Consider the following 15830-nt stretch of genomic DNA (forward strand, 5'->3'; position numbering starts at 1 on the left):
AGAGGGCTGATAGTTACAGATTCCTGGGACTACAAGTAACATCAGATCTGAGCTGGACTTTGAACACTGCTGCCACAGTGAACAAAGCCCAGCAGAGACTGTACTTCCTCAGGCTGCTCAGAAAAGCTGGTCTGCACTGTCGCCCTCTCACCCAGGTCTACAAAGGACTGATAGAGAGCATCCTCACCACAGGCATCACTGTCTGGTATGGCAATACCACACAGACAGATATGAAGGCTCTGCAAAGAGTCATAAAGGCTGCAGAGAGGATTACCAGAACTGAACTCCCCTCCATGGACACAATCTACACACAGCGCTGTCAAACAAGAGCAGAGAGAATCATCAGAGACTCACTACATCCAGCTCACTCCTTGCTCAAACACAAAAAATGCACATACAACCTCAGACACAGTCGAGCGGACAGCATCACCACAAACAGAACACGCTTTTTTAACAGCTTCTTCCCTGCCACAGTGAGACTCTTGGCCAAAACAAAATGACCTATACCTCACAGCATATCATACTATATTTATTTTATTATATTATATTGTCTTCTGGGCCTGTGCAATATACCTATGCAACTTACAACAATGCTCTAACTTTCCCTTTAAGCACAAATGGCTAATAAAGTTCTTGAAATTGAGTACAGTGAGGCATTCTGTATATTATTAAGAAAAGCACCAACAGTGTTATGTTGCCTACTAAAATATCATATACTTCTACTACTAGTACTTATACCCCCCCGTGTGTTGTATCATAATGATAAAAACTAAATGTATCAACAAATTCATGGTCTACTTAGTCCCACCATCACCAGTATTCGTTTTAACCAACAGATCATACACTTGAATGAAGCCTACTCTTGCAAAGGTGAAGAGCAGGGAGTGAAGATATATATAGTGTAAAAATGAAAAATAACACAAAGTTAAAAAGTGATTTGTTTTATTGAAGTGAATCTGTTTACAATATAATTCAATACTCATGTTAAGTAGGTGCTAATAGCAGTGTGAAATAGGACTTCTATTTATCAATCATATCACCTCAATAGTCCCATTTTTTTTCTAAATTGAATTTATTTAAGCAAACACCTTGAACACTTTTTTTTTTTTTTAATCATAGTCTCCTGAGAGGGGAAGTTATTCCTCTGTGTATGGTTACACATTCACATTCTCATCTCTGAACCAAAAGGTAGCATTGTATTTTCCATTAAGATACACTGTAGTACTTTTCATAGTCTGTTATACTTATCTTTCTCAGTCTGAATCAGTCTTTACTGACTTATCACCCCTTTCTCAATTTAACACATTCTAATTGAAACCAGCAGCTTTTCAGTTTTCAGGTGACCTCCAACCTAAAAATGCAGATTTTTCCTGCATTGCTCATCTTTTTTGACACTAAGGCAACAGATGGGAGACCGACAAACAACAAAACATCAACAAACATTTTTCCATCAAATGGCTTAAAACAAACCATTTTTGTTTTCCTGACAGGCAACATCACTTTGAACTCAAATTGAACACTTTTCATTGAAAATGCTGCTTAATTATTTAAATGTAACGTTTCAATGAAACCACACAAACAAAATTAAATTGACTTTAGCACAAATCTCAGAAATATCTTAAAACCTGGATAAATAAAACCGAAACAACATTATATGCTTGTCACTAACTAAAATTATGTGATAAAATGTCAACCAACTCCTTAACAAGTAGTTTTAGTTGCTTAAATTTAAAATAAATGCTGATGTGTCCCCAGATCTGTAAAACGTTCAGATGTGTTGACTTAGTTTATAAGTGAGGACTTACACAAACAGTTACACAGCAGTAAAGCTAAGAGTTAGGCTACTAGTGTCAGCTATTGCCTAAAATCTATATTAGCTGGTGAAGTCTCCCTATGATTCCCTTTGCATTATAACCTCACTGACTTACACAACACATTTAGGCTGCAGCTTTCAAAAGCCAATCATCAGTTTTTTTCTCCTGTATGCTGCAATAGTGGAATTTAGGCAACTCCCTGCCTTTTAATCCTATAATCATACATAGACACACAATCAAGAATGCATTAAGCTTTGCAAAGATGAATTTACACACTGTTGCCTTCAGAAATGTGACACCAGAAATTCATAAGACAATGCAACTGTGAGCTGTAATTTCACACAAACAAGTGCAGTAAAGGGCATCATAGCAACAAAAAAAGTGAAGCTTTCTTGCCCGATACTCATGGTAAATGTACATGTTTGTTGCTCTGTCACCATTACAAAGAAGTAAAGATGCATGTTGAGTCATGTACAACTGTTATCAGACCTGTTCTGACTGTCCTCAGGTCCCTTACAGATGGAGTCTGCTCTTTTGCTTGCTTGATTAAACATGTTTGGTTGGGTGTAAAGGTTTCCACAAATTTTGGAGCTGTGAAGACCTTTAAAATGCATGTTTTAAAGCTCCACTCTGCTCCAAACAGAACTCACACCACAGTGTCTGCAAGCCACAAAGCAGCTACTCAAGAATAACTCTGCAGTAGTTGTTACTGGAGAGGTGATGATTTATTCTTCTCCTAGCCAGTTCAGGAATGTTAACCAGCAACCTCCTGGTTACAAGCATATTTCTGAAAGCATCATGCCTCTGTTGTTGTAGTAAAAAAAACAGATGAGAGGTCAATCTTGCAGGAAAAAACATTTAAAAAAGCATTAAAATGAGGACTGCTGATGTCCACTCCACCTCACTCACATCTTGCACAGCAAATACTAACAATGTTGATCTACATGAGTCAGTAAAAAAAAAAAGGATTCACTGCTCCCCCTCATCTAAAATACAGTCAGAGAATTGCAGTAGTAAACACAGCAGGGGGTTGGTGGAGCTCAATTCAGATAATACTGAGCTGATGGAAACTCCACAATCCAAAAGTGGAGTGACATCTTTTAGCTGGTAATGCACTGCTGGATGGCATGCTATATAGCAGCCACAGCAGGCACGGGGGCAGCACAGGTACATGGTTATTGGTTCAAACACAGGGTCACAGAGTGGTGCGCAGCAGCCGAATGACACGCTGGTAAAGCTGCTGAATGACAGACACCAGATTCCTGCGGGAAGGGAGAACAAATGGGAGTAGGGGGATGAACAGTGAGAAGTGTACATAGAGAGAAATGTAGAGAGCAAAGTGGGAATGAGGAAAAGAGTGACTTAAGAGCAAGAAAAAGACAGATGTAAAATGAAGGATACTGAAAAATAGTCAGAAGTTCAACTATATCAGCCTGAACCAACATGCACAAATCTTTACTTCTGAGTCTAAAATGATCATTGCATTGTTGTCTATGGCCTCAAGTAAAAGAAAAATCAAAGCAAAATCAATATTAACTTAACTTGGGTTGCCAGTCAAGTAGAACATTTGGACCGTAATTCAAAAATATAGTAATTCTCTTGTTCATATCTCAAATCTCCAAGCAAGAACAGAGATCAAGTAGTCCAAATTTTATGGTTTATTACCATTCTCCATACCCATTAATGTCTTCAAATTTAAGAATAAAAAGTACATATTTTATGTTATTCAGACAAAGATCTTTTTCGTTCCACTCTTAATAAAACTATAACCATTATTAACTAATTGATCACATATTTGCTCTTCCTGAATCATGGGTTATTACTGAACATGAGCAGCAACATGTACAAACATAGTCAAACAGTTTCAAAATATGAGAATGATATCCTAACGTCCAAACATCAGTATGAATGGTGAGCTGGTCATTATAGTCTTTGCCATGTGTAGACAGTGCAACAGAACATGTGAGGCAACATGAGAGTTCACCAGAGGGCAAGAAATGTTGAATTTGGAGTAACAGTGCACTAACATCCATGCTCCTGTGCTGTTCAATTGATTGATTACTATGTATTAATTGTACAAAAACTCCCATTTTCGTGAAGAAAAATATGACAGGTGTCTAGGGACTCACCGAGCTCCGACAGAAAAGCAGTTGTTGCGGTTTGGGTGAAGGCAGAAGATCGAAGCCACGCAGTAAACACAGCATAACAACATGGACACCAGCCGTCTCTTTAAAGACATCTTCAGTCTGAAAGAAACACAATCACAAGTTTTACATCTCTACAACAGACCATACATGAGCAGGACATGTACAGTGGTGCAAACACAAATCTCTAGTTAAGAACATCTATTGCTTTTTGTTCAGTGTAGATTGCGGCTGACACAAAGACACTGATAATACTGTTGAACTGGCACACCTGGCATTTGTGCATTTTACTTCAAGATTTTGGTCGAAAGTCAAAGTTTGTGAAGTGCTAATACATTTAGTTAATACTGGAACATCTCTTCTTTAAAAACGATGAGTTTGTAACAATTTGTTGACTCTGTTTGCCTTTTTAAATGATTTGGGTACAGCAAAGGCCACATTTAGAATAAGGGAAGATTAAAGGAGGACCTGTAAATGTTTTTGTCTTCCTCAGAAAAGTTTTAAACACAAGAACAAGAAGCAGTCTATTTATAACAAAGCTGATCTAGCTAGAAAGCTGTACTGTATGTACCTGAATATACCTACAAGAAAAATTGTCAGAAATTCTATTGAAGTTCCCCATTTATCTTAAATCTTACTGCGATCTCATAACCAGACTTATAAGTTTATGGAACATTTTAGGTTTTTACAGTTGTCGTCTGTGTGACAAATAAATTGGAGCAAAGAGGTTTCAAAATTAGATATGAAATGTTGCATCATGTGTCACTAAATGGGGACACCCCCAAGACCTCTGACACAAGTCAAACTGTGCTGCAGGCCATAGTGGTATGTTACAACAATGGGAAACAGCAGCTACTATTGAACACCACATATTACCCTGAAAACATCACTCACGTATCATCATTATCACCTTAAAAATCCTGCTCAGCTTTAATCTCCAGAGGTACTTTTTCCTGACAGATTCCAGTCTTGAAACCTCCTCACTTTTGTTAAAAAAAAACCCAGCAGCTCTTTCAAAACAGATCCTAGGCCCTGGTGGAGTTACAAGAAGCCGTCACAGGGGTTGGAGGATGGCGTTGGCAGAGGTGTAAACAGGATCTGGGCTCCCTGGGTGCTGCTGGGCACTGGGCACAATTACTGCTGACCCACACTTTGTTTTGAAAAGTCCTGAAAGGTCTAGCAGTGGTGAATAACATTCCTTCATTGTGTGTCTGTTGGAGCTATTTTGGTTTGTCAGGAGGGGAGGGGGCGTTCAGAGGTAATAAAAAGAGGATCTTTCCTCTCAGGTTGCTGTGGACTCATATCAAATGTGATGAAACTGTTCTGGGCCGGCTGGGACTGTAGTGTTGAGGTTTGAGGGTGTGTGTGTGTGTGTGTGTGCGTGTAGCAAGGTGTAAAAACACGTTTTAGCTAACACATTTTTACCAGTTTTTTTTATTTTCAGGGATTTTTATTTCTAAAGTCCAGTCATATTTAACTCTTGACTTAGTGGCTTATAGACTAAAATACTGATTTAATGACAAATTATGTTTTGTAGTGTACATATTCAGTCTAACATTACAGCCACAAGCTGCTCTGCTAGGCTGCAGGCCTACTTAGGAACAGTAATGCTTTGAGCTAAATGTTCAAAGCAACATGCTAGCAATGTTAACATTGGGGGATAGTTTTCAGGTAATATCTACCAGGTTCACCATCTTAGTTTACTGTCTTATTAATGCCTTAACCACAGCTTGATGCTGAAGTCATTGTGGAAGCGCCCTACCTTACAGTGCAATGCCATCGACAGCCACTAGATGCTGGCTCCCAAAAAAAAGAGAAAAAAAGAAAAGAAAAATAAATAACCTGGCTCCAATTGACTCTCATTCAGAAAGCCTCCACTTCTCTCTTGAAATTCTAAGTCAGTAATTTTTTTTTAGCAAGTTATTTTGGTCTCAATCTCTAAATACAGACTCTCTAATTAATGTGCTTCTGTTCATTTTCGAAATTATCACTCTATTAATAATATTTGAAGACTTATATTAGCTTTCATGTGTGCAGTGTGGGTGTTTATTGACAATTAACAATTGACAATCTATTCAGTAGTTGTGAAGATCACCCAAGTCATTAGATCTATCGTATGGGAACTATGAATGTCCATACAAAATTGTGTGCCAGTCAGTGTGAAAGCTACTTAACTGAATAAGTGTAAACTGCTGGTGGTCCTACATAAAAGGTCAGAGAATCGACATAGTTATTAGGTTTCATCCTCTGGGCACCACAAATGTCTGTCCCAAATTTGAAAATCTATCCAGTAGTTTTTGAGATATTTCAGACTCACACATGTTGCTCCTTTCACACTCAACATCCTGTTTTGCTGGAAATACAATGACTTTTGGAAGCAAGTGTAAGATGCTGTTTTCTTGAGACGTGATTAACAAAGAAACTGCACAATATTCTCCCCAATGCAAGAAGTTAAAAGGTCATTGCCATACTCGCTATCAAGGCTAATCATCTACTTGGTATAGTTTGAGAAGCTGGTGAGATGCCAGATGATGTTTTGAGTGTGTGCAGTGAGAAAGCATCATTAGCCAGATCTATTTGTGTGTGTGAATCCTAGTGGAAAATGGCCCCATCAGGCCAGATGTCTCTCCTGGGAACTCTGGGGGCAGAATAGGACTCCAGCCAGCAGGGTTATAGTTTACTTAGAGCCCATTCAGCTCTGTACAGCACACACACACACACACACACACACACACACACACACACACACACACACACACACACACACACACACACACACACACACACACACACACACACACACACACACACACACACACACACACACACACACACACACACACACACACAGACACACACCATTTTAGCTGCTTGTGTTTTATATTACTGAATTAACCATTTTTCTTAAACTGTATTTAAAAAACTGTACTACTGAAGAACAGTCCAGTACATATGGGAGTCAAAGAGTTTGCAGAAACGGGTCAAGAGGTCTACAAGGGCTCCTCAGGAAAATGGACAACATGTTGATTTGGAACTTGTATAAGTCTGGGAGCGCCTGGACATTTCTAAACAATGCTCCATAATCCACTCTTCATGCACTGCTGGACACTCATCTACAGTAAAGACTCAACCTGCAGAGCACACAGCTTGCTTGAATGCACATGATGATTGGATGCTCTTACATTGAATGACATACTGTTTTTGCCTGCCTTGTATGGAGTAATAACTTAAATAGATTTTATTGTTTTAAATTGATGACTGAATCAGTAAAATGACCAAACAAGTGGTAAGTCTACAAATGTGCATCCATTCATTTTACATTATATGTTTTGTCTTTTTACATAATCTGAAAAGTGTTTTTATACTATATAAAGCATATTCACCTCATATGGTAATGTATGTGATTTCAATTTAAATGAAGATGAAAAGGTAATTTGCTGTTTCTTTCCAAAATATGCATATCTATGTATGCCCTAATATATAAATGTAGTTAGTTGTACTCTTACTTTAAATTTGAATATGAATATAAATTATGGGGGGATGTAAATTATTTGCATGTCAAGCAAAGTGTCACAAGGTATGTTTCCATGATTTTTTAAATTTGCTCATCAAACAACTGAATGGAAACACCAGAAATTATTTTTAAAAACTGCTTTTTAAATAATTAACTTACAGGAAAAGTTGGCACATGTTGTGTTGCTGTACAGACAGTAACATTAACGATGCCTGTGCTCAGTTAAAGTGTCCTTGTAAGCCATGACAGTGTGACAGTGAGCCAGCTTTCACAATCCCAGGACCCTGAAACTGAAGCAATTGAAATGGAAGTCAGCCATCATAAACTATATTATTTACACCTGTGCTGTACAACTGGAACATGTTAACATATCTGCCAGGAAAAACGAAATTTAGTTTGGTACTCCATATTTCCACAACTCAAACAAGACTGAATATTTAAGCACATAATTAAGAATTGGAAATACAGTAAAATGCTTATAAAAAATAAAAAAAGGTCTTAATGTTTGGATGAGAGGCAGCAGGCAGACAGATGGGACGAGTGTTAATCCAAGCGAGTCAACAACAGCAGCAGCGGAAGTGTATGAATGTGTTTGTAGCTTCATGTCTGCATGTGTGTGTGTGGGTGTATATCTGTGTGTGTGGAGAAGAGAAGCTGGGTGACAGAGGGGAGGGGAGTAAGACATGCTGATAATGCTGTGAGTTTTTCTGTCTTTCTGCATTTGCTGAGTGGCTTTGAAGGATACTGATGGCAGCTACAAGATTGAATAGATGTTTTAGAAATAGATTAATGTTCTGAAACTTTGACATCAGTCGGCGTGGAACCATTACGAGACACTGGACTAACATAAGAAAGAACGACTGCATGGACAATGTTGGCTGACAAGATTCTTCATCTTTTGGTAATCAGAACAGTATGACACTTGATTTCCATAAATACTTTCATTTTTATATTTTTCACAGGTTTACCTTTTTTAAAGTTTCATCTGTGCAAGTTTCTATTTTTCCTCATGGGGATTAACTGCAATTGTCATATTTTGTGTTATGATGGACAATGGCTGTAATGGATAAAACATAGATTGTGATTGCAGAAAGGTCTGCCCACGCCAGCCACACACAAGCTTCGTGAATTTTATTTGGATTTTTTGTGACCAACATGTCATATTTGACTGCACATACAAACACGGAGCCCCCTGTTATCATGACTCCTGACAGCCTGGACTCAAATGGGCCGACAACCCAAAGTGAAGTGAAAGCTCGGGTGATGGGTGTGATCCTGAGCATCGCCTCCTGCCTCATCATCTCCACCAACCTGCTGGTGGCAGCTGCTCTACTTAAGCTACTCCTCAAGAAATGCAACCAGAGCTGGTTATTTGTCCTCAACTTGGCACTGGCCGACACCCTGGTTGGTGTGGCCATCACCGGCCTAGCCACAGAGGACTTCAATGGCAACTACAATAATATTTCTCACAACCTGCACAGTCACCTCATTGATTATCATCCTCCTAATGCTACATCTCCTGCTCAGGGAAAGATCCGCTGTTTGATGCGGATGTCCTTTGTGACATCACCCTGCACAGCATCCATCTTGTCCATGTTTCTAATCTCACTTGACCGCTATGCTGCCATTAAGATGCCCCTGCGGTACTCCCAGCTGTCTGGAAAGGGGACAGCACTCGGGTCGCTTGTGGCTCTGTGGATCTGCTCCCTTATTATGGGGTTCCTGCCAGGTAAGACAGTTCATGTGTTTCAGTGATAAAGCTGGAAGGAAAAAGCACAAGATTTGTAAAAAATTATAACATCTGTGTTGCTGAAAGTACTAAAGAGAAAAGGCAAAGTCTAGTTTGAGTAATACATCCTTGCGTTTGAAGGTTTATCACTCAAGATTTTCCTGATGGTAATTATTTAATCGTCAATCTCAATTATTGCCATCATTTTACAATGTTGTTTACCAGGAATAGGTATGCTTCTGCAGGGCTTTGCCACATGAAATCTCATTGCGTTACTACAACAACAACACAAAAACTTTTTGACAGATAACCCAGTGTTTTTTCCCCATCGCCATTCCCTGTGCAGTGGTACCATTGATATGAGAGATGAGACTGTGTTTTTAATGCTATGTATCTGTCTCAGCATGTCCTGATAATAGGCTGGAGACCAAATTAAGTAGTTCCAATAATGTACTGTGATGTTGAAGATAGGACCTGCTTCTGTTGGGTTCGGGTTCAGCTTCAAGGCCCATATGGAAAGCAAGAATTGGTGAAAGTGACAATGACCAAGACCTATTTCCATTTACAGCGATCAGACCCACTTCCCTCTAGCCTACTTCCTATCTTGATGACTTATTTCCGCATCTCATAAATGGCTGTTCTGTAGAGTCTCTTGCAAAGGTTGTTCCATGTGTTGTTCACGTCCACTAGAATATTTGGATCAGATTTTGTCTCGGATGTGTATAGATGTATTTCAGAAGTTGACAGTTTGAGTAAAGAATGAGAAAAAGACACTCGCATAAAAAAATCTAACTACAATTTTTTGTTTAGCCTCCAGAGCTGGCCAATCAGAGTGGACTAATCCAACACATCTTCATAGAAGTACGATAATATATATTTATGCCATCTAGCGGCATTAGTAATGCACTGTGGCTTTAAAAAACTCTTACAAGTCACTGTTATACAAAATAATGATGTTTTAAATGTATGGTGTAAATTTAACGCTGTGGTTAAGGTCTGGTTAAGCTTTGGCACAATAACCTCTTGGTTAGGCTTAGGGAAATATCATGTTTTGGGTTAAAAAACATCACTTGAAACATGGCGTATACTTTTTTCTTAAAGAAAAAAAAAAGACACTCATGGATAGAAATAGGAAACAAAGAGTGTTCTACTGCAGCAAAGTCCCAATCTATCTACAGCCTTTATTTCAACCTATCAAGTTTACACTTACACTCTTGCACCTTATACTTACAGTCACTGTCCTGGGCCATAATTACTACAGCCATTAGATGGTGTAAATGTAACTATAGGTTTTTGCCGCCCTGAATTTTTTTTCTTCTAAGGACAGGCTTGCTCACCGGGAGGGGGGCCTTAAAGAGAAAGGACCTAAAGTGTCCTGTCTCAGACAGAGGCTGAACTGAGGTGCTGCAAAAAGGACCAGTATATAAGACAAATAAGGATTTTAAATCATAAATCATGCAAATATATTACAGTAGAGTGCTACAATAAAAATGTAAACCTGGAAATGCATGATAAGTCCCTTCATGGACTTTAATGGACTGAGGACTCTTCTTGTCTGAGTGTATGTAGCAGTATTGTCATATGGGAAATAACCAATGTCCTCTGTTCCTCAGTCATGGTGCGCCAGCTGCAGACGGTGGGCTACAGTGGCATATGTGCCTTCTTCTCCGTCATTCATCCTGGAGGGATCATCGTCTTATTCAGTGTGTGCTTTTTCCCTGTCCTCTCTGTGTTTGTCTACATCTACCTGAACATCCTAAAGATTGCCTGCAGCCACCAGAAGCAGATCTGCCAAATTAGGCAAGCAGGCTCCAGGACGGCTGGCAACACTAGCCAAGAACAATACCAGCATCATCATCAGCATCAGCAGCTGAGGAGCCGTTACTGGAGCCATGTCAAGGCCCTGAGGACAGTGGCCGTGCTTGTGGGCTGCTTCTTGATCCTCTGGTGTCCTTTCTTTGTGGTGTGCATTGTGCAGCTTCTGTGTAAAAGCTGCAAACTCACTGAGGTGTTGGAGAATCATCTGTGGCTGCTAGGACTGTCCAACTCACTGATAAACCCTCTGGTGTACGCCTTCTGGCAGAGAGAAGTACGGCTGCAGTTAGTAGCCATGTTTTCCTGCTTTACAGCAAGATTGTTGGCTCCTGGACCATTAGGTGTAACAGAAGTATGTAACCCACAGCCACCTCTGCAGACTCAAGCTGGTGTTTCAGGTGGAGATGCCATTAACCCCTCACTGTTGCCACCAATTACCAGTAATGAAGAGGCTAACACTCAGCCACTGTCTGTCACGACCAACTTATAAAAGAAACAATACACATGGATAGACCAAGTGTATTATCAATGTGATATTGTAGATATTTTGGTACTGTGGCTGTAGAGTAATAACCAAAAAACTGACCATGTGTCTTTCTGAAAAGCTGAAACATGTTCCTCATAAGAACTGATTCTAAGTAAGACCTCAACAGATGTGTGAATTAGCTTTAACTTGACTTTAAACTGATTCATGTATTTGACAACCTCTTTACATATTTATTTTTAAATACTGGAGTTGAAAGTAGAGTGTGATTTACCTTTACATCAGCCCATGGTAGACCTGACTGTCCTGGAACCTGTTTTTAAGATGTTTTTGGAGAAAAGGGCATTCATTTATGCTCCAGAGAGGCCTAAAGAATAAAGGTCTGGACCTTAAATAAAAATATTACTGTTAAAATGTAACTAGTGTTACTGTCAGTAACTGACAGTAAAATTACAACAGTACCCTGGCTATAAATCCTAGATAGATAATTCTGTTCTTTTCTCACTTCATCATACAGCAGCAGAATCATTTTGTCCTCTACATTACTACATAGACCTCAGCCTGATTTAAATTGATTTCTTTAAGCCTGATCCAGGTTGAGCTGCTAATAAAGTTTTAAATTCAAAATGTTTTTGCTCTCTTTTACTTTAGTTTTTGGCTTATTGTTTGATCAGTACTAATGCATCGAAAAATATATTTTGGTACTGGACATATTGATAAAATGTCATGAGGCTCTTGAGAAAAAGAGCTAGCAGCATGTCACATCTCGCACCTCTAGACTGAAATATCTCAACAACTAGATAGATTAAAATGTTGTGCAGACACTCATGGTCCCCGCCAGAGAATGAATTCTGCTGACTTGGTGATTCACTGTTATTTCCTATACTGCCACGATTAGGACATTTGGGGTTTGGAGTAAAATGTCTTAACACATATTAGATGGACTGTGCAGAAATGAAACTTGATACTCAAATTTATCTACCCAACATAATGACTTGTGTTCACGTTTGTGATCGTGATGTACTTTGTGTTTATTGCAAATTAGCTTAACATCAGTCTGTAAGCATTGTCACAGTGAACATTATTAAGTATGATAGTATTGTTTGCATAAAAGCACTGGCATGTGAAAATATTGCTAAAAGGAAGTCTGACAGGATGAAAAAAATGAAAAGTCAAGTGCTCCATCGTAAATCCCTGTGAGACCAGAGAAGTCAGAGGTCAGTAGCAGCAGGAGGCACAGAGTTCAACAGTCCAAGTTCAAGACTTCGACAGCCCGCAAGGGTTCAGGCCTCTCCCAGTGTGGAATCAGAGAGTGCATGAGGGATTCTCACTGACTTTTTGAGCACTTTATACACACTGTCTACCATCCCACAGAGATGTACAGAAGGCCCTCCCTGTGTTTAGCCTGAGGGAAAAACCCACATCAGCGACTGTCATGATGTAATGTAAACAGGAACAACATGAGAGGCAAAAAAAAGAAGAAGAAATTAGCTGAAGCTGAAAAGAACATGTGTAGCCTACCAACAATCTCTGTGTCATTAGTACTGCTATGCATGATGATGACTTACAAGAAACCTCATCTGATTACCCTTTAAAGTCACACATTACCTCTGATGCATTCTTGTATTAGCCACAATACGTTTCTTTTAATGCCTCACACAACCAAATCCTCAGTCATACAAATTTTGTGAATTTTCCAATAACATGAATGCCTGCACTTCTAAAACATTGGAATCTCTACCAGGCTACTATCCATGCCAAACAAGTCCTCCACAACAAAATACATTTGCCATTCGTAACGATACACAGAAACATTTTCTAATCGTTCCTATCGGCAGAACAATGAAATTTGTCTGTGCCTTCCAAAACCATTATAAATCACCGCCGCAAAGATAAAAACATGTTCTGATCGTACACAGGGAAGGTTATGGTTTATTTAGGTTTAGGTACAAAAACTTGGTTAAGGTTAGAGAAACATTGTGGTTTGGATTAAAATTACCACTTTGGGGGTGCACCGGTGGTGTAATGTCCACAACTCAACTCCCAGCACTTCATATAACCCTACATTTCCTGTCTGTATACTGTTAAACAAAGGAAAAAGCGTGAAACAAAGTATTATTTCAATAAAGTTAGGGGACCTATGACATCATGGCTACAATATCATGGTAAAGAAACCAATTTTGACTCACAAGAAATAAGAAACCATTAACTCCAACAATAAAATACAACAACAAAATGCTGACTTCAAACAATGACCTTGCAATGCTAACAGTAGCACACTACTTCTTCCTTTGATCCTGACAGGTCATAACTGCACCAGCCACTCAAGGGTTTTGTCACATTTATATAATTTTTGAAATCACACAACAAGATGTAAATTGGTACATGAGCACTCAGGTGTAATTGTGTCAAGAAAACTATGGTAGAAACTCAAGAATGAGGTTTCAAGATTAAATAGTTGAATTGATGGTGGCCACTAATTTGTTTTGGTGTGTTCATTAATAAAGGAAACACTAGAGGAAAAGGCAGTCCTAAAATACAAAACATTCAACACCAACCAGGTAAAAAAGAAAACAACAGAAATACGAGAAGAATAACTAATACAATGTGAAATGAAAATATTAAAATTTACGAATAAAAAATAGAACAAGTTGTACAGTCTGAGAGCAACTCAGCTAAAGTCCTGTGTCTTAGTTAACATATGAAGGATTTTCAGCTTTGAGGAGCTGAATGGTTCTGTATCTAATCCCTTAATGAGACCACAACCTCACAGAGACCAAATGACAGAGTTATATTTTTTTCACCCAGCATTTCAATCCCAACTTTTCTCTAAAATGCCCTGTTTTTTAGATTTGTGATGATGTCTGATGCCAAATAAATCAGCCAGGACAGATCACAGATAACATCTAGCAAAGGTCATGAGACAGACAGGAACCCATGACATTATACATATATTGCGTGCCTCAGAGCCGCTTTGTTTTATACTGCTTTATTACGTCCATGTGATTTAGTAGCTTTAAATTGATGTGTAATTGCAGCCCCTCAGATAAACAGCAGGCTTGTCTGCTATCTGGGAAACATTATATTTTATAGTTGGATAACTATTCAGTCATGGAAACTTCCTTGCCTGCTTAAATCTTGATAAGTATCATTCACTTTACGTGTCAGCTGTGTGTATCAACAAAGCAGTTATAGCAGTTGATGTGGATGATTTCTAGGTTGGGTTGGATAGCTAACATTTACTTTTGTGTGACAGACTGCAGTGTCTACCTAAAGTCTAATCAGCTGAGATTGAAAGAGGGTTAATTTACCTTTGGTCATTTTTTTTTGTGTCATGTCCTGCTGTTGATGTGAGCTTTTAGCAAGGTGGGTTTTTTGTAGTTTAGTTTGGGACAACATACAATGTTGGACTTAATTTTGTAGTTTTGTAGTCATAATTTCTATCAATAATAATACAATTATAATCCACCAGAGTCAATGCTGAGATCTGGAACAAATGGACATCACTAAAAACAAGTCAGATAGTGAGGCTGGATCTGTCCTTAAAATATCAATACTGCAAATATGAATCTTGTTTTGAGTATCAATACTAGTGTTGCTACAAGAACGGAAAAAAACCCCATCTCAAGTCTATCTAGAAACACTTTTATAGGTGCTGTACTTTTTGTTAGTTTGCTGCTCACTTGTGTGACCTCTTTACGTTACGCAGGCTTCTTCTTGCGTCCTTCACTTCCTCTCTAAATTTAATATCATGTGGGACCATACATCATGTCCACTTGTAACTTCAGAGGGTAAGACTGGTGATTGGGACTCCTTCGAGGGGAAGTTAATGAGAGCTTAACCACTAAGAAAATGCACATCTCATATTCTTTGTGGGACCTGTGATACTCCATCTTCACTCTCTCAGTTTCCCTCCCTTCTGCCAGTGACCAGATCCTGATTTTCCCTGCACTTTCTTCTCATCACATCATTAGCTTTACAGTAGGCAGCAGTCTGGTTACTAGTCACAGGCAGAATTGCCATTGTTAAATGTGTCTGACTTACCTTCCTGCCTTTGCCCTTTCAAACCTGTCTTGGCAAAGTGATTGTGGGCCCCCCTCCCTGTACCCATAATTTAAAATGTGACCTTGTATGTAACTTGACAAATGTGGCTGATCATCTGACTGGCCATGATTGCCTGTGTTTGCCTGTTAAAACAATGTTGTCATATTGCCAGATCTAAATAAAGGCTTTGGTCAATATAATGTTATCATGAGCAATAGAAATTATGGACAAAATTACTAAACAAGGTTGTAAAGAACCTTTTTGCATTTTCTAGGCATTCAGCTAA

General features: G+C 38.9%; 1 protein-coding gene across 1 annotated transcript; it reads left to right on the forward strand.

The window, feature by feature from the left end:
- Positions 1-8627: 8627 nt before the first annotated feature.
- LOC133994516 (glucose-dependent insulinotropic receptor) lies at positions 8628-11506 on the forward strand. The gene is made up of 2 exons (XM_062433790.1): positions 8628-9201; positions 10815-11506. Exons 1-2 carry the CDS (start codon positions 8628-8630, stop codon positions 11504-11506), a joined length of 1266 nt encoding a protein of 421 aa, XP_062289774.1.
- Positions 11507-15830: the final 4324 nt, after the last annotated feature.

Source organism: Scomber scombrus, chromosome 14 (assembly GCF_963691925.1).
Source record: "Scomber scombrus chromosome 14, fScoSco1.1, whole genome shotgun sequence".
Classification (NCBI taxonomy): domain Eukaryota; kingdom Metazoa; phylum Chordata; class Actinopteri; order Scombriformes; family Scombridae; genus Scomber; species Scomber scombrus.

Excerpts from the sequence above, each read along its gene's own strand:
- LOC133994516 (XM_062433790.1), top strand. The coding sequence starts at position 8,628 with ATGTCATATTTGACTGCACATACAAACACGGAGCCCCCTGTTATCATG. Across the intron at positions 9,202-10,814 it reads TATTATGGGGTTCCTGCCAG|TCATGGTGCGCCAGCTGCAG; the intron begins GTAAGACAGTTC and ends TCTGTTCCTCAG.